Genomic DNA, 18,269 nt, shown 5'->3' with positions numbered 1-18,269 from the left:
CCTCGAAGCTGAGGGCCCCGGTGTCCCGGCCCCGGGGCAGCGGCGCGGGAGCGGCTCTACATCCCCAGCGGCCGGGCATCTCACCCCGCACCTTCCATTGCCACCGTCACATTCGGGGGGCTCGAGGGGCCTGTCAGGTGTGGCGCGAAGGGAAAGGGGGAAGGTGGGGAGGCTTATCTGCTTCCTTTCCCCTCAGCGGGGGACAGGTTTTAAGAGCTTCGCAGTGACCACCGCGTTCCCAAAACCTCCGAGTTAGAACCTCGGTCCTATTCGCTCCTTACAACTTTTAAAAAGCCCTTCTGCATTTGATCGGAAAATGCTCCCAAGGTCCGCGAGGTCCGCGGGTACTGCATGCTTTTGTCTCTTTTCAAGCGGTGGTAAGCAAAGACTTAACCCCCCCGCCCCCGATTTTTAAATCTTTCAGCTACAGAGGAAGCTAAGCCCAGAGCTTTCCTCGGTCTCCAGCACAGGGTGGAGGGTGTGGCCTCACCGAGCGGCCTCCACCGCGGATGGGCCCATGGTCATTAGCGGAGAAGAGTGAAATGGCCAGGTGGATTTTGAACTCTTGGAGCTTCAGGGCTAAAGCGTACCAGTGGGCAGTGATTAAAACTGGGGAATGCTCGAGCGATCGGATTCACTACTAGCAAGCGATCCATGGGAAGAACAGCAAGAAAGGTCTCTCCAAGCCATGCGGATAAAAGGCTTTCTTCAGACTGCAGCCTATGACTCAAAACAAGTCCATTTCACATTGCAAGGTAAGCACACCTGCCGCTATGCTGCAACCACCTCTGGCTCTTTCCGCATTTATGAAAAGAAATTATGACTCGTTCGCTATGTAGACATTTAGATAAATAAGTCCTAACCTAGCAGCTGATCTTTCCTGGCCATTTGTAAATCGACAGCACCTCCTACAGGAATTAATTTGCTAGTGTTATGTTAAATGTTAGGGGAAAGGATTAGGGGAATGCCCCCCCCCCCCATGTGTCCTGTTCCTCTCCATGTGTCCATGGTGATTCCAGGCCCATGGATAAGTTAGAAGATTTCTAGATGTATCCAGATCTCTTAAAAGAGTTTCTCTATTAAAGATAAGAAGAACGACAAACTTCATTCAATCAGTTTTCTAAAATATGTCACTGTCCGGGATTCCCCACCCTGTACTGGGGATTGAATCCGGGGCAAGCTGCCACTGAGCTACATCCCCAGGCTTTCTTGAGACAGGGTCTCACTAAATTTGAGGTCATTAAGTTTGAGATTAGCCTCAAACTTCTGATTCTACTTCAGCCTCCCTTTGAGTAGGTGGGGTTCAAGGTAGGGCCACTGAGCTCCGTGCTGTTGAGGACTTTGGGTTCTTAAATCACTTATCATTAAACTTGGAGGATTCTTCATTGGCTTTCTGTTGTCGAGAAATGTCTATACATACAACTATACATGCGTTATATTACAAGATTCATCTCTTTGATTTTTACCTTACATTTAAAAAGCAAAAGTAGAATTAGATATCTACTGGTTTTGTTTCTAAAATTACATTCTTTTCCACTCCTGTATCACTTGGGTATACAAAATATATAAGCCTCTTTAAAGCTGTTTGCTATGATTGTGTGTAAAAATGTCTCCCTTCTCTGTGTGTGTATGGTACTGGGGACAGAACCTAGGGGCATTCTACCTTCGAGTTACATCCCCAGTCCTATTTTTTATTCTTTATTTTGAAACAGGGTCTCCCTGAGTTGCAAAGGGCCTAAGTAGCTGAGGCTGGCCGTTAACTGTGATCCTCTTTTTCTCAGCCTCCCAAATGCTGGAATTACAAGCACGCACCACCACGCCTGGCTTCCCTTTTGGTTCTAAGTGTACAAAGTTAGAATTCTACTGCACTGGAGACCTGTAGCACTCTTGGGTGACTAGTAAGGCTGAAAGCAAAATAGCAAACTGACATCTTCTGTAACTACATGGAAGTTTTTCTCAGAATTTGATGGGTAAGATTATTGGGGCTTTTTAAAAATAGCAATTTATAGTTTCTCAATCATAACTGTGAACAATTAAACTGGAGATAACAATTCATATAGCTAGAGTTAAAAGTTGACCATAGTTTTGTGGAAGCCACATAAAAATTGTGAGAAGTGATATGTATTTCTTGAATTCATTCTTAATTACAGGATGCATTTCAACATTTCTCTTCATGAGCACTGTATTGGTTCAGAACCCCTTTTTAAGGCAGTAATATTACATAGGTTTTGACATTACAAAAATTATAAAGTCTAAAAAGGTGTAAGGTAGAAAATAATCACTGCAATACTGATGAACTCAAGGTGTAAATTAGCAGTCTTTATCAATTTCAAATGCATGCTTTTTTTAAAGTGAAGGAGGGAAGAGGAATGGAATTTTTTTTTTTTTTTTCGGTGCTGGGAACGAAATCTAGGGGCATTGTACCTCAGAGCTACACCCCCAGCCCTATTTTTTAGTCTTTTTATTTTTTGAAGCAGGGTCTCACTGAGTTGCAAAAGGCCTTGCTAAGTAGCTGAGGCTGTTCTCAAACTGTGATCCTCCTGTCTTAGCCTCCCAAATGCTGGGATTACAAGCGTGCGCCACCACCCGGCAGGAATGGGATTTTTGAGGTACGCTGTAAATTACTAAAGAATACTGTAAGCTGGGCCTGGTGGCACAAGCTTGTTATCCCAGTGCTTGGGAGGCTGAGACAGGAGGATTACAGGTTCACAGCCAGCCTCAGCTACTTAGTGAGGCCCTCTGTAACATAGTGAGACTCTGTTTCAAAATAAAAAATAAAAAAATAGTGCTGGGGGTGTAGCTTGGAGGTAAATGCAGCTGGGTTTCATCTCCAGTTCTTGGGGGGGGGGACTGTAGAAGGAGTTCAAGTTCCTCACTCCCTCTAATTAATCTAAATAATCAAAGGGTCACTTACACCTCCACTTAGCTTCTTTTTAAGGGGGCATTTGTTTTGTGTGTGCGCACAGATAAGACAAAAACATACATATCAAACTATACGGCATGGCTTTAACTCCTCTTTCAAACATTTTCTTTTCTTTTCCTTTCTTTTTGGTACTAGGGATTGAACCCAGGGGAATTCTACCTCTGAGTTACAACTCCAGTCCTATTTTTTATTTTTAATTTGAAACAGGGTCTTACTAGATTGATGAGAGTCTTACTTGTTGAGGTTATCCTTGAATCTGTGATTCTCCTCTCAGCCTCCCAAATACTGGGATTACAGGCATGTGCCACAAAGCCCAGCTCAAACTTAATTTCTTTTTTTTTTTTTTTTTTGCGGGTCTGGGGATGGAACCCAGGGGCGTTTGACCTCCGGGCTACACCCCCTGCCCTATTTTTTATTCTTTATTTTGAAACCGGGTCTCACTGAGTTGCAGAGGGCCTCACTAAATAGCTGAGGCTGTCCGCGAACCGCGATTCTCCAGGTCTCAGCCTCCCGAATGCTGGGATTACAAGCGTGCGCCACCACGCCCGGCTCAAACTTAATTTCTAATAGAATTTATAAATAATGTATGTCAACTATCAACTCCATCTAATCAATATTTGTATTAAAGAACATGTTTTTTATTATTTATTTATTTATTTATTTTTGTGGTACTGGGGATGAAACCCAGGGGCCTTCTACCTCCGGGCTACACTCCCAGACCTATTTTATATTTTATATTTTATTTGGAAACAGGGTCTCTTAAACCAGCTGAGCTGGCTTCGAACCTGCGTGATCCTCCTGTCTCCGCCTCCCAAGCGCGGGGATTACAAGCATGCGCCACCACGCCCGGCTTAGAACATCTTTTTTAAAAGTAGAATTCTAGTAACAAAAATACTATGTCTATGATATAAAATATGCTTTTTGAAATTGCATTTTGCTTATAATTTGCACTATTTTTCTATACTTTTCCTATACTATATCCTTTGAAATATGGGAACTCTGCAGCTAAATTTGAATATGCTTTATATACTTATGAAATATATCTCAAGTTTTTATTTTTCATTTACCATTCCATAAACACTTAAACATTTGAAGTAAAATCTTACAACACCTGTATGTAGCAGCAGAAAGGCCATCTGTAGTAGGTAGAATGGTTTCCTACAGATAGACATGTTTTAATCCCAGAAACTGTGGATATATTACATGAAAAAGAGAATTAAGGTTGCAGAGAGAAAAAAGGCTACTAATCAGTTGATCTTAAATTGGAAAATTATCCTGGATTCTTCATAGGGGCCCAATGTAATCACAAAGGTCTTTAAAAAGTGAAAGAAAGATGCAGAATATCAAAGCACCTAAATTTGATGTGGGAGGACTGAACCCCCCTTTTTAGCTTTGAAAATAAAGAAGGGAGTTGGGCATGGTGTAGCACACTTATAATCCTAGTACTTGGGAGGCTGAGATGTTTGTGGCCAACCTTAGCTACTTAGGCTCTCCACAACTTAGTGAGACCCTATTTCAAAATAAAGAATAAAAGCCGGGCATGGTGGCACACGCTTGTAATCCCATTGCTTGGGAGGCTGAGACAGGAGGATCGCACAGGTTCGAACAGCAAATTAGTGAGACCCTATTTCCAAACAAAATACAAAATAGGTCTAGGAGTATAGCTCAGAGGTAGAAAGCCTCTGGGTTCCACAGCCAGTACCAGACACACAGGTAGATCAGCTCTGGGTTCAGTACCAAAAAAAAAAAAAAAAAAAAAGGAGGGGCCAGAAGTCAAGGAATGCAGGCAAAATGTAAAAGCTGAATGAGGTTAGCAAGCAGATTTTCCTGCTGACACCTTGATTTTGGCCTCATGAGACCTATGCCAGAATTCATATCTTTAGAACTGTTAAGACAATATAGTTGTGTTGCTTTAAATTTAAGGAACTTGCATGGCAGCATAGAAGACTAACAGATTATCCAAGTGTAAATAGCTTACTCTGTAGAACAAACACCTGAAGAGAGTTTAAAAACCTTAAAGAAATATTGATAAATACTTATTAATTTACAGTCGTGGATTTCAACAATGATTACTCTTTGCTTCAAATTCAAATCTTAAAAGTAATAAAACTGAATTGATGAAAAAATTAAATTACAACCATTCAATGTACTGTCACTCTTTTAATGATGTTTCAGAACAAAGAAAATGTCAGAGTTATGTGGGGTTTTTACCTAATACAGGGCACAAGAAACAGTTACTAACAAAAAAATGTTTCTACAGCCCATTTGCTATTCTCTCCACAAACAGATTTACTTACAAACATTTGCAAAATTATTCTTATGGTACTCATGTAGTTCTGATGTGAAATGACAGTTTAGAGATGGAAAATTAAAATAGAGTTGTTTTTTAATTAGAAAGACATTATACAAAGTTCAGTACTTGCTAAAGGGCTAAATAAGAAAGCAGAGACTTTCACTCCCATGTAACTGTCACACTGGTCCCTGCTCTTCCTACTTCTGCTTCGCCCTCGGTGTCCCGTTAGCACGCGCGTCTCCTGTGTGCTCCTGTGTGCTCTCTCTCCTCTGTATACACTGTGCCATGGCCTCTGCTGCCATCTCTGTGCTCCCGCTCCTGGCTGGGACTCCGCTGTGGCCCTTTCCTCGCCTCCCTTTTTTTATAACTACCAGCGCTCCGGCTCCGGCTCCGGCTCCTCCGGCTCCGCTCCTCCTTGCTGCGGCTTCGGTGGCTCTCCTCACTTCTTTCGGATCCTCTCTTCTCTGAGCTGTGATGATGGCTTCTGGGCTTCTGGTCAGAACTGGCATGGCTCCGCTTGCTATTCCCTCCAGAACTCTCCTGTTTTAAAAACTGTGGCTTTCCCTTGTTACTGTGGGTGTTAGAAAGTTCTTTGTCATCTTTTCTTTTCTTAGACTTGTCCTTTTCAGAATCACTGTTATTTCCCGAACACTTGTTTTTTTTCCTTTTCTTCTTCTCTGTTTTCCTTCCATCGTCATCACTCTCACTGCTGCTTTCTGAAGTCTCAGTAGAGGAAGAAGAAGAGGAGGAGGAGGAAGAGGAAGAGGAGGATTTGTTTTTATGTTTTTTGTGTTTGCGCCTGCTCTTCTGTAACTTTTTCTTTTTTCTATCTTTCTTCTTTTTCTTCTTTTCAAGTCTATCCAATTTCCTATATGTGGGGAAAAATAATAAGAAACTGAAAAATAATTCTTTTATCAATAGCTATAAAACTGTTCATAGATAATATATTTTCTTAGAAGCTACTAAAATGGTATCCAAGGTAAACTTATTTACTAAATGACAAATCACTTTCTTTTAAATTATTCAAGGCATGTATACATTAAGTTAAAAATCAAAAGCATTAAGCCAAATTTCTTATATTTTATCAATAGCAATAATTAATTTAATAAAAAACAACAACATTCTTTTTTTGGGGGGGTACTTGGGATAAAACTCAGGGGCATTCTACCTTTGAGCTATACCCACAGCCCTATTTTTAGTTTTATTTTGAAACAGGGTCTCATTGAGTTGCAAAGGGCCTCACTAAGTAGCTGAGGCTGTCCGCAAACTGTGATCCTCCTGTTTCAGCCTCCCGAATGCTGGGATTACAAGCGTGCGCCACCACGCCTGGCTAACAACATTCTTATTGGGAAAGAATTTGAAATTACTTAGCACTCTAAGTAAATGGCACCCTGATCCGAACAAAGCCTCAGAAAGGTATGTGTAACATTAGTTGGACATACTGCAAATTCAAATATTTAGGAAAAATTTTGTGTATGTACTATTTTGAAGTATGAAAACATAAGCCAGGCATGGTGGAGTATGCTAGTAATTCTAGTACTTGGGAGGCTGAGATAGGAGTAGGAGGATGGCAGGTTTGAGGACAGCCTCAGCAAGTAATGACTCTCATCAATCTAGTGAGACCCTGTTTGAAAACAAAAAATAAAATTGGGTTGGGGTATAACTCGGAGGTAGAATGCTCCTGGGTTCAATCCCCAGTACCATACATATAAAAATATGGAAAGATTAATATTACACTATCAAAATTCAAAAATATTTTCTCTAGAAATTCTGAATAAAAATCCTTTACCAGGTGTGATGGTGCATACTTGTAATCCCACCATTTGGGAGGCTGAGATGGGGATCAGGGTTTGCGGACAGCCTTAGCTACTTAGGCCCTTTGCAACGCAGTGAGACTCTGTTTCAAAATAAATAAAATATAAAGAAAATATAAAATAAAATATAAATAAAATATAAAATAAAGAAAAATATAGGGCTGAGGCTATAGCTCAGAGGTAGAATAACTCTGGGTTTTCTACCTCCAGTACCACAAAAAAAAAAAAAAAAAGAAGAAGAAGAAGAAGAAGAAGAAGAAGAAGAAGAAGAAGAGGAGGAGGAGGAGGAGGAGGAGGAGGAGGAGGAGGAAGAGGAGGAAGAAAAAGGAATACTTAAACAGTTTTTTTTTTCTTCAGTATTGAGGATTGAACTCAGGGACCCAGGGACATATATCTCCAAGCTATACTCTAGCCATTTTTTTTTATTCTTTATTCTGAAACAGGGTCTCACTAAGTTGTGAGGAGCCTCACTAAGTGGCTAAGGCTGGGCCCGAACCTGTAATCCTCCTGTCTCTGCCACCATACCTGGCTTGATTTTTTTTTTTTTTTTTGGTGCTGGGGATTGAACCCAGGGCCAGCCACAAGCTAGGCAAGTGCTCTCCCACTGAACTAATCCCCAGGCTACTTTAAACATTTTGATACCCTTTTTTGGTTAAATAAAGTAAAATAATCACATACTAACAAAGTGTTGAATACCAGTTTTCAACAATTGTTTAGCTTTATAAATAATCAGCAATTATATTAAAACATTCTGAATTTCTAAAGACGACTTCACATTCTAGAAGAACAACTGGTTTTTATGGTCCATTTGAATTATTCTGAAAAAAGCCATCTTCACTGGGATCTATCCAGCCAATCTCCAAATGCCATATACTGCAAACATCATGAGCCCCCTCTATTGGACTCAGAAGACATGTGTGTGTGTGTGTGTGTGTGTGTGTGTGTGTGTGTGTGTGTGTGGTCCTGGGGATTGAGCCCAGGGACATTTTACTTCTGACCTATGTGCCCAGTCCTAGTTTATTTTTTTTGGAAACAGGGTCTCACTAAGTTGTGGAAGGCCTAAGTAGCTGAGGCTGGCCGTGAACTTGCGATCCCCTCCCAAGTACTGGGATTACAAAGCATGCACCACCACGCCCAGCTTCATGATTTATTTTTGTGTGTGTGTGTGTGGCACTGGAGATTGAACCCAGGGGCATTCTACCTCCAAGCTATACCTCCAGTACCCTATTTTATTCCTTACTTTGAAACAGTCTCACTAATTTGTGGAGGGCCTCACAAGTGGCTGAGGCTGGCTGCTAACCTGCCATCCTCCTGTCTCAGCCCCCCAGGTACTGGGATTACAAAAATGCATCATCAAAATTGGCCTTCTTGGATTTTTTTTTAATTTGTATAAATAAAATTGACTTACCTTTTGTCAAACACTTAACATTCCTCGTAAAATTTTACAAAATGTAAAAAAAAAAAAAAAACATGGCCCAAACTATTTTCTAAGAACAAACTATATGCAAATATTCCAAATTATTCTGAAAAGTGTAAATAGTTTTGTGGTATAATCCAAGTACACAATCTTATAGTCCTTTTCCTATTACTGAAAAGAAAGACAAAATTGTACTCCGATAGCAGAAAAACAAGCTGATAAATGCGATGCATGGTTTTAGTACCTTCACATCTTAGCAGGGCTAGGGGCATAGCTTACTGGAATAGAACTTTCCTAGATTGCATAAAGCCTTGGGTTGGATCCCAGCACCACCAAAAGAGAGAGGAGAAAAAAAAGAGCTCTTAGGATCAAAGTTGAATATGATACTAAGGTGAAACATGACAATAAATCTATTAAATATATACATTTAAGTTACCTGAGAAGTTTCTGTTTTTGTTTGGTTGTGAGTGACTTTAAGAACTCAACTTCTGGATCTTCTTCCCCTTCACTTGCAACATACTCCTGTGTCAACAAAAACATAATTCAATTGCTAGCTTTTAAGGCAAGTTAATTATCTGACAAGGAAAGAAAACATAAATTAGAAGTTTTATACTAGGGACATTCTATAGATGAGTATGGTATTTTGAATTAGGAACTGGGAGGGAATTAAGCATTTTTTTTTGTAGCCTATTCGTTAGGGTATATCATAAGAGGTTAATACAACTGCCTTGCCAACATTAGGAAAAGTTTATCAGTAAGAAAGAGATGGAAGCCGGGCGTGGTGGCGCACGCCTGTAATCCTCACGCTTGGGAGGCAGAGACAGGAGGATTGCGCAGGTTCGAAGCCAGCCGCGTGCGCTGGCTTAGGAGACCCTGTTTCCAAATAAAAATATAAAAATAGGTCTGGGAGTGTAGCCCAGAGGTAGAAGGGCTTCCAGATGTGCACTTGTAATCCCAGTATTTGGGAGGCTGAGACAGGAAGACCACAGGTTCCCAGCTAGCCTCAGCTACTTTATGAGGCCCCTGCAACTTAATGAAACCAGTTGAAAATAAAGAATAAAAAATAGGGCTGAAGAGGTAGAATGTCCCCAAGTTTAATCCCCAGTAAAACACAAACACACACACACACACACACACACACGATAGATAAACACAAACATGTTTATAGAAGGCTTCTTCTAACTCTTGAATTTAAAAACTTACCTGTTTAAATTTTTTTTACTTATTTATTTTTGTACTAGGGATATTTTACCTATGAACATTACCCTCCAGCCCTTTTATTTTTTTAGTTTAAAACAGGCTAAATTACTGCAGGTCTTGTTAAATTGCTGAGGTTGGCCTCAAACCCATTAACCAATCTCAGCCTCCCAAATACTGGAACTACAGGTGTGTAGCATCTGGCATAAATAAATAAGCAAATAAATAAATATGTATATAATATGTATATACACACACACTTATACTTTAGGTACTAGGAACTGAACCCAGGGGCATTCTATCTCCGGGCCTACCTTCTGGCCTTTTTTGTTGTTGTTGTTTTGAAACAGGGTCTCACTAAGTTGCTAAAGCTGGCCTCGAACTTATGATCCTCCCTGTTTCAGCCTCCTAGGTACTGGGATTACAAGTGTGTGCCACCATGCCCTGCCTAAGTATTTTTAGTTTAATGAAATGTAAAAGCCAAGAAGATCATGAAGGGCCAGGAGTGTAGTTCAGTGGTAGAATATGTCTCTAGCATGTGCCATTCCCTAAGTTTGATAACTAGCATTGATGAGGGAGGGAAGGAGGGAAGGAGGGAGGGAGGGATGGATAGATGGATCATAAGCTTTACAGGAAAGTCCAAATATCCATAATTTTAGTTGTTATAATTTAATAGTAAGGGAGGGCACCAAGTGCTGCGTAAATGTATGTCACTGTCAACCTGATTTACATTCTAAGACTCTATTGTACCAATTAAAGCACAAAAAAAGTTGAATAATTTCAAAAGTATGTTATCAAATATATGACAATAGAGCCCTTTAAACTCAGCCATTTTCTGCTATGAACAGTTTAAAATAGTTTCTATAATTTTTAGGGGCTTGTTTTTATATACTTCTTCCCATTGGTTCTATTTAATATCACTTCAGGGGTGAGTTAAGCAGGAAGGAAAAAACAATCCTACCATCAGTTCAGTTATTTTATCCACATAAACACAGAAGCCATTTCATTTATTAAAATATAGGTTTATAAACAATTTCTCATTTAGGTTAAAATAATAAAGAGGCAAAATCAAAATACATTTGAGGCATTTCTTTGCTCTATCTTACTTTCCTATGGATATATGCATATTGGAAAACATTAAGTAGCAATTCACAAGCAATCACATTTAGATTTATAGACATTTTCAGCTTACTGATAAAAAGATCATTACCTGTGATGGATCATTTGCGGTCAAGTTTCTCCCCAGTACATTTCGTTTCAGTGCAAACCCACTGTTTCTCATCTCCGCTATTAGCTCCGAGGGGTGCATCGATGGCCCTGTTCACAAAAATCACAGTCTGAATGTATCATTTATATCTCTCTACCTTTTTCGGACTCCACAGTAGGAATGCAGTTGAAGCTTTGTTAAGTAAAATCACAGCTAAATCAACTCAATAATCTTCTGCTGAGCAAATAATCAGATATGATTTTCTAAAACAGCAGTCTGGAGATTCAGAATAGAAAATAATTGCATTTTGCTTTACGTGCAAGGGGATTCTCTTATGTAACTTTGTCATATTGAAAAAGATACATTTATATGTTGTCTACTTGGAAGTTTTCATTATAAAATCAAAATGACAAAAAATACTATTAAACTTTTAATAGTTACTCTCTAAGTAAGAGTTCACTTAAAGGATACTTTTTTTTTATGGCAATGGGGATCGAACCCAGGGGCATTCTACGTCAGAGCTACACCCCCAGCCCTATTTTCTTTTTTTCTTTTTTGTTGGTACTGGAGTTCCTGGAAACCCTTCTACCTCTGGGCTACACTGCCAGACCTATTTTATACTTTTTTATTTGGAAACAGGGCCTCTTAAGCCAGTACGGCTGGCTTTGAACCTGCGCGATCCTCCTGTCTCCGCCTCCCGAGTGCGGAGATTACAAGCCTACGCTACCACACCCGGCGCTTATTCTTTATTTTGAAACAGGGTTTTACTAAGTTGAGGAGGGCTTCACTAAGTAGCTAAATCTGGCTGTGAACCTGTGATCCTCTATTCTTAGCCTCCCAATTATTGGGATTACAAGTGTGCACTACCACACAGAGCTTGATAATAAAATCTTAAGAATTGAATTTTAAAAATTAATACTAGTTGCCTGTCAACTGCATAAATATGCTTCCACAATCAACAGTTCTGAATGCATAAAAGGGCTGAGGTTGCAGCTCAGTGGTAGACTGCTTGCCTAGCATGTCTGCAAGGTCCTGGATTTGATCCTCAGCACCCACCAAAAAAAAAACAATGATCACTTTGGTGGTTTCTCAAATTTCACACGTAGAAAAATAACTTTATAAAGTAGAAAATGTATCTTCTGAATTGCCAAAACTACATTTTCGTGTCAGTAACTTTATTAGCTGTCAAATGAATTTAGAAAGCAAACATGCTAAGAATTAGTATAAAAACCAGTCTAGCTACGTGTGGTAGTGTAAACTTGAAATCCCAGTATTGGGAGGCTGAGGCAGGAGGATAGGAGAGTTTCAGCCAGCCCCAGCAACTGAGTGAGGCCCGCAACAACTTAGTGAGACCTAATCCAAATAAAAAAACAACAGAACTGGGGGTAGAGTCCAGAGATAGAATGTCCCTGGGCTCCATCCCAAGCATCACAAAACCAAAAACAAACCACTCTAGTAAAGGGCCAAAGAGCTTGCAATTAGGATGAAAGGTTACCGCTAATTTCATTAGTTTTTAATCACAAGATGAGTAATTTTAATATTTTAGAAAGTAATTTTTTTTGTCATTGGGGATTGAACCCAGAAGCATTCTACCTCCAAGCTGCACCCTCAGTCCTTTTAATTTATTCTTTCTTATTTATTTATTTATTTATTTATTTAATTAATTTGTGTGGTACTGAGATTTGAACTCAGGGGCATTCTACCTCTTAGCTACACTCCCAGCCCAGCCCTATTTTACTTTTGTTTTGGTGGTACTGGGGGTGGAACCCAGAGGCTTTCTACCTCCAGGCTATACTCCCAGACCTATTTGGAAATAGGGCCTCACTAAGTAGCTGCGGCTGGCTTCAAACCTATGCCATCCTCCTGTCTCAGCCTCCCAAGTGCTGGGATTACAAGCATGCACCACCATGCCTGGCTCCTATTTACTTTTATTTTGAAACAAGGTCTTACTAGGTTGATGAAAATCTCACTACTTGCTGAGGCTGTCCTAGAACCTGTGATCCTGTCTCAGCCTCCATATTGGGATTACAGGTGTGTCTCACCACATCTGACTAAAATTCTCTCTCTGCTTAGAAAAGTAGGTCCACTGAAGAATCTGCTCTTGACATTAATTTATTCTGAAAACTTATTTTATTTGTAGTACTGGGGATTGTACCCATGGGCATTCTACCTCTGAGCTATACTCCCAGCCCTGTTTTTTATCCTTTATTTTGAAACCAGGTCTCACTAAGTTGAGAAGGGCCTGAGGCTGGCTTTGAACCTGCGATCCTCCTGTGTCAGCCTCCCTTGTACTAGGATTACAAGCATGCATCACCATGCTGGACTTGCAAACTTATTTTTTGTGTGATATGACTAAGTGTCAAAATACCATTTGTAACTATGGTGTTCAGTTCCATGTTCTTATTAGACCCATATTAGTTAGTTTCTCCTAGGAAAAATGCCATACAAGTGGTATCTTGGTAAAGAAAAATTTCCAGAAGGTAAATCAGTTGTACAAATTATGTTCACAAGGGGGCTTAATCTATTAATTAAAATCATTTATTTTTCATAAAACTAAAGCAATGGAAGGTAAAAAAAAAAAGTTCTGTCTGTAGTAAAACAAGTATTTTATCAGAGAGTTAAATATGAAGCCAAGAGTTCTGGCGATGAGGAAAGGCTGTCTGACTCCACAACGGGAGGTCAGCAGTCCTGGCTGACGGCCACAGGCAGCAAAGGGGAGACCCTGCGGGAAACAGACACTTGTGTCTCACTGCTAGCACGAAGGCTATCTGCTCCCCCAAGGTCAGATTATCTTCTATTCAGAGGTCATTATTCTTTTCAAAAAAGCATTATTGTCTATAATTTTATGGTATATGGAAGAGAGGGCAGTGAGTGGTAGGTTAGGTAAAGCTGCATTAAAAATGCCTTTCTCAACCAGGTGTGGTGGCATATGCTTGTAATCTGAGTACTTGGGAGGCTGAGATGAAAGGATGACAGGTTCAAGGATAGCCTCAGCAATTAGTATTATCAACCTAGCAAGACCCTGTTTCAAAATAAAAATATTATAGGGCTGAGGATGTAGTTTGGAGGTAGAATGCCTCTGGGTTCACTCTCTAGTCACACACACACACACACACACACACACACACACACAACAGCCTCCCCACCCCTTTTTATGCTACCAGGGATTGAACCCAGGGTCAGTCTATCTCTGAGCTATATCATCAGACCTATTTTATTTTTTATTTTGAAACAGGATCTTGTTAAATTACCACAAGCTGCTGATCTTGACCTATAATCCTGCCTCAGCCTCCCAAGTACTGGGATCACAGGCATGTGCCACCATGTGCAGCTTCCTTCCCAGTGAAAGTCAACACATTAATTTAATTTATAGAGCTAGAGAGGCTGCTCTTTGCTGAAACTAAACTGCTATTCCTAAAGTGAATATGGTTTTGCTTGCTATTACTGTGGTGATCTGTTTTTCCGTGTGTGTGTGTGTGTGTGTGTGTGTGTGTGTGTGTGTGTGTGTTGGGGGCTGAATTCAGGGCTTTGTGCAAGCTAGGCAAATACTCTACATTGATATACTGTTCCCAAGCACATATATTATTTAACTTTATGCCATACAATATTTCAAACCTTTATCATATATATATACACATATATACACATACATATATACACATATATACACATATATACACATACATACATATATCTATGTACATATGTATATGTGTATGTCTTTTTTGGGGAAGGGTACTTGGGATTAAACTCAGATGTATTCTACTTCAAAGCTACATTCCCAAGGCCTTTATATTTTTTATTTGAAACAGGGCCTCATTAGGTTGTTGAGGTTGGTCTGGAACCTGTGATCCTCCAGTCTCAACCTCCTGGTACTGGGACTTGGCATGCACCACCATGTGCAGCAATTAACAATATTGTATCCTTCCTGTTTTATCTATTACTTCCAACTTTCTCCTGACAATCTTGCCTGCCTACACGCATCCCTCCCTCCATTCCTGTACTGGGGATTGAACCCAGGGGCATTCCACCTCTAAGCTATACTCCTACTCCTTATTTTTTACTTTGAAACAGATTCTTGCTAAGTTATTGCACATTGGCCCTGAACCTGCAATCTTTCTCTCTCAACCTCCCAAATACAGAGATTACAGGAGTATGCATTTAAATTTTCCTAAAATATCTTTTTTTTTTTTTTTAGTACTGGGGATCAAACCCAGGGGCATTCTACCTCTGAACTGCACCCCAGCCCTATTTTATTATTTTATTTTGAAACAGGATCTCACTAAGCTACACAGGGCCTTACTAAGTAGCTGAGGCTGGCCACAAATCAGCACTCCCAGCCCTTTTTTAGTTTTTGTTTTGAGATAGGGTCTTGCTAGGCTGCTGAGAGCCTTGCTAAATCTCATTATTTGCTGAGGCTGTCCTTGAACGTGTAATCCTCCTGTCTTAGCCTCCCAAGTTCTGGGATTACAAGTGTGTGCCACCACACTCAGCTAAAAAATTCTTTGGTTTGTTTGTTTTGCAATACTGGGGATTGAACCTAGGGGCATTCTACCTCTGAGCTACACCCCTTTCCCTATTTTTTTTGAAACAGGGTCTCACTAAATTGTGGAGGCCTAAGTAGCTGAGGCTGGCCATAAACCTGCGATCCTCCTGTCTCAGCCCCCCCAAGTACTGGTCACAAGTATCTTTTTACAGTTTTGTTCAGATTATGATCCAATTGAGGTCCACACATTGCATTTAGTTTAACAGAACTCTCTTTTAATATAAATGATTTACTGATACTCATTTGTTGCCCATATTCTGTTTTTTTTTTTTGTTTTTTGGTGGTACTGGGGCTCCTGGAAACCCTTCTACCTCCAGGCTACACTCCCAGACCTATTTTTTATATTTTTGTTTGGAAACAGGGTCTCCTAAGCCAGCGAGGCTGACTTCGAACCTGCGCGATCCTCCTGTCTCCGCCTCCCAAGCGCTGGGATTACAAGTGTGCACCACCACGTCCAGCTTAAATTGCTCATATTCTGGATAGTGATGCTGGTTAACAGAATTTTTTTTTTTTTTTCTGGTGCTGGGGATTAAACACAGAGGTGTTCTACCTCTGAGGTACACCCCTAGCCCTATTTTCATTAATTAATTAATTAATTCTTTCTCCCTCCTCCTCCTTCTCCTCCTCCTCCTCCTTCTTCTTTTTGTGGTACTGGGGATGGAACCCAAAGGCTTTTCTACCTCCAGGCTATACTCCCAGACCTATTTTATATTTTATTTGGAAACAGGGTCTCACTAAGTTGCGGAGAGCCTCACTCAGTAGCTGAGGCTGGCTTTGAACCTGTGCGATCCTCCTGTCTCAGCCTCCCAAGTACTGGGATTACAAGCGTGCGCCACCACGCCCGGCTCTGTTCTTTATTTTTGAAACAGGATCTCTCTAAGTTGCAGAGGGCCTCACTAAGTAGCTGAGGCTGTCCGAGAACCTGCAATTCTCCTGTTTCAGCCTCCCAAGTACTGAGTTCACACGTGTGTACCACCATGTTTGGCTTATTTTTTACTTTTAAACAGGGTCATGCTAAATTGCTACATTGCTGAAGCTATCCTTGAATCTGTTGTCCTCTTATCTCAGCCTCCCAAGTACTGGGATTATAGGCATGTGCCATCATGGCTGGCCATTTTGGCATTTTATACCACATACTTTGCTTTTTTTTGCTGGTACTGGGGGTGGAACCCAGAGGCTTTCTACCTCTAGGCTATACTACCAGCCCTATTTTATATTTTATTTGGAAACAGGGTCTCACTAAGTTGCTGAGAGCCTCACTAAGTAGCGGAGGCTGGCTTTGAATCTGTGCAATCCTCCTGTCTCCGCCTCCCAAGTGCAGGGATTACAAGCGTGTGCCACCACACCCAGCTATACCACATACTTTGAAGGAATATATGAAAAGTTTCCTAAAGTTTGGATTCAGAAAAATGACAGCCCCCCAAATAACTGTAGCTAAAGAAACAGAGACTTCGATCCTGTATCTACTGTCTTAGTACTGTAACCTTAAAAGTGTATGTTTTAAGCCAGGCATGGTGGTGCATGCCTATAATCCCTGTACTTGGGAGGCTGAGACAAGAGGATTCCAGGTTTGAGGACAACCTCAGCAAGTAGTGACACCTGAATCAACCTAATGAGACCCTGTTTCCAAATGAGAAATAAAACTGGGCTGGAGGTATAGCTGGAAGGCAGAATGCCTCTGGGTTCAATTCCCATTACCCGCCACCCACCCCCACAGTGTATGTAATAATACCCCTGGTTTGGGTATGGTAGCATATACCTATAATCCTAGCTATCCAGGAGGCAGACATGGGAGGACCTCAAATTTCAGGTCAGCCTTGGAAAATTAAGGAAACCTAGTCTCAAAAAATAAATAAGGGCTCAGGGATATAGCTCAGTGGTAAAGGGTCCCTGAGTTCAATCCCCAGTACTGGCGGGAGGGAGAGTAGAATAAAATAATTCCCTTGGGCTAAGCATGGTATATGCCTATAATCCCTTTGTCTTCTTATGGGTGAGGCAGAAGGATTACAAAGTTTGAGGCCAACATGGCAACACAGTAAGACTCTGTCTCAAAATAAAAAAATCAAAAGGGCTGGAGAGTAAACCAGGTGTGGTGGCACAGCTTGTAATCCCAGTACTTGGGAGGCTGAGACAGGAGAATTGCATAGGTTTGAAGCCAGCCTCAACTACTTAGTGAGGCTCTCAGCAACATAGTGAGACCCTGTTTCTACATAAAATATAAAATAGGTCTGAAAGTGTAGCCCGGAGGTATAAGGCTCCTAGGTTCCATCCCCAGTACCACAAAAAAACAAAAACAAAAACAAACAGGGCAGGAGAGTAGCTCAGTGATAGAGCACCTCTGGGTTCAAATCCCAGTACCTCAATCAATCAATCAATTAATCAATTAATAAACTAAACCCTCTGTGCTGGGGATATAGCTCAGTAGTAGAGCTCTTGTGGAGCATGTCTTATGCCCTAGGTTTTATTCCTAGTACCACCACCAGAAAAAAAAAAAAATGGGTTGGGAGTATAAGTGTGAGGCTATTGGTTCAATCCCCAGTACTACAAATATAAATAAATAGCCACCCCCAAATTATCAGAGATAAAACATCATTATCATTTCTATGAAAGTATAACCGTCTGCAATTTTTTTCCCTAAGGCTAAATTCACTGTATAAAAGGACACTTAGAGACACTAGTATATTATCAAGAGGAAGATACAGGCTGAGTGTGGTGGTACATGTCTGTAATTCTAGTACTTGGGAGGCTGAAATAAGAGATCACAGATTTGAGACCAGCATCAGCAACTTAGTGCGACCCTGTTTCAAAATAAAAAATAAAAAGGGTTAGGGGTGTTGTTTAGAGGAATGCTCCTTGGTCGTTCAATCCCCAG

The 18,269-nt window shown here is 40.6% G+C and overlaps 1 protein-coding gene across 1 annotated transcript in view; it reads right to left on the bottom strand.

Moving 5' to 3' along the window:
- Positions 1-436: 436 nt before the first annotated feature.
- Positions 437-18,269, bottom strand: part of CIRSR (corepressor of RBPJ and splicing regulator) — a gene marked incomplete at both ends in the record, with an annotated part of 48,897 nt that continues 31,064 nt past the window's right edge. Inside the window, 5 exon segments of the mRNA XM_080689377.1 lie at positions 437-579; positions 5,418-5,495; positions 5,498-6,084; positions 8,884-8,969; positions 10,855-10,961. Of these exon segments, the coding sequence (XP_080545503.1) occupies positions 437-579; positions 5,418-5,495; positions 5,498-6,084; positions 8,884-8,969; positions 10,855-10,961 (1,001 nt within the window).

This window comes from Muscardinus avellanarius (assembly GCF_963383645.1).
Source record: "Muscardinus avellanarius genome assembly, chromosome: 2".
Classification (NCBI taxonomy): domain Eukaryota; kingdom Metazoa; phylum Chordata; class Mammalia; order Rodentia; family Gliridae; genus Muscardinus; species Muscardinus avellanarius.
The sequence above is the reverse complement of the archived record's forward strand: the minus strand, read 5'-3'. Positions and strand labels throughout refer to the sequence as shown.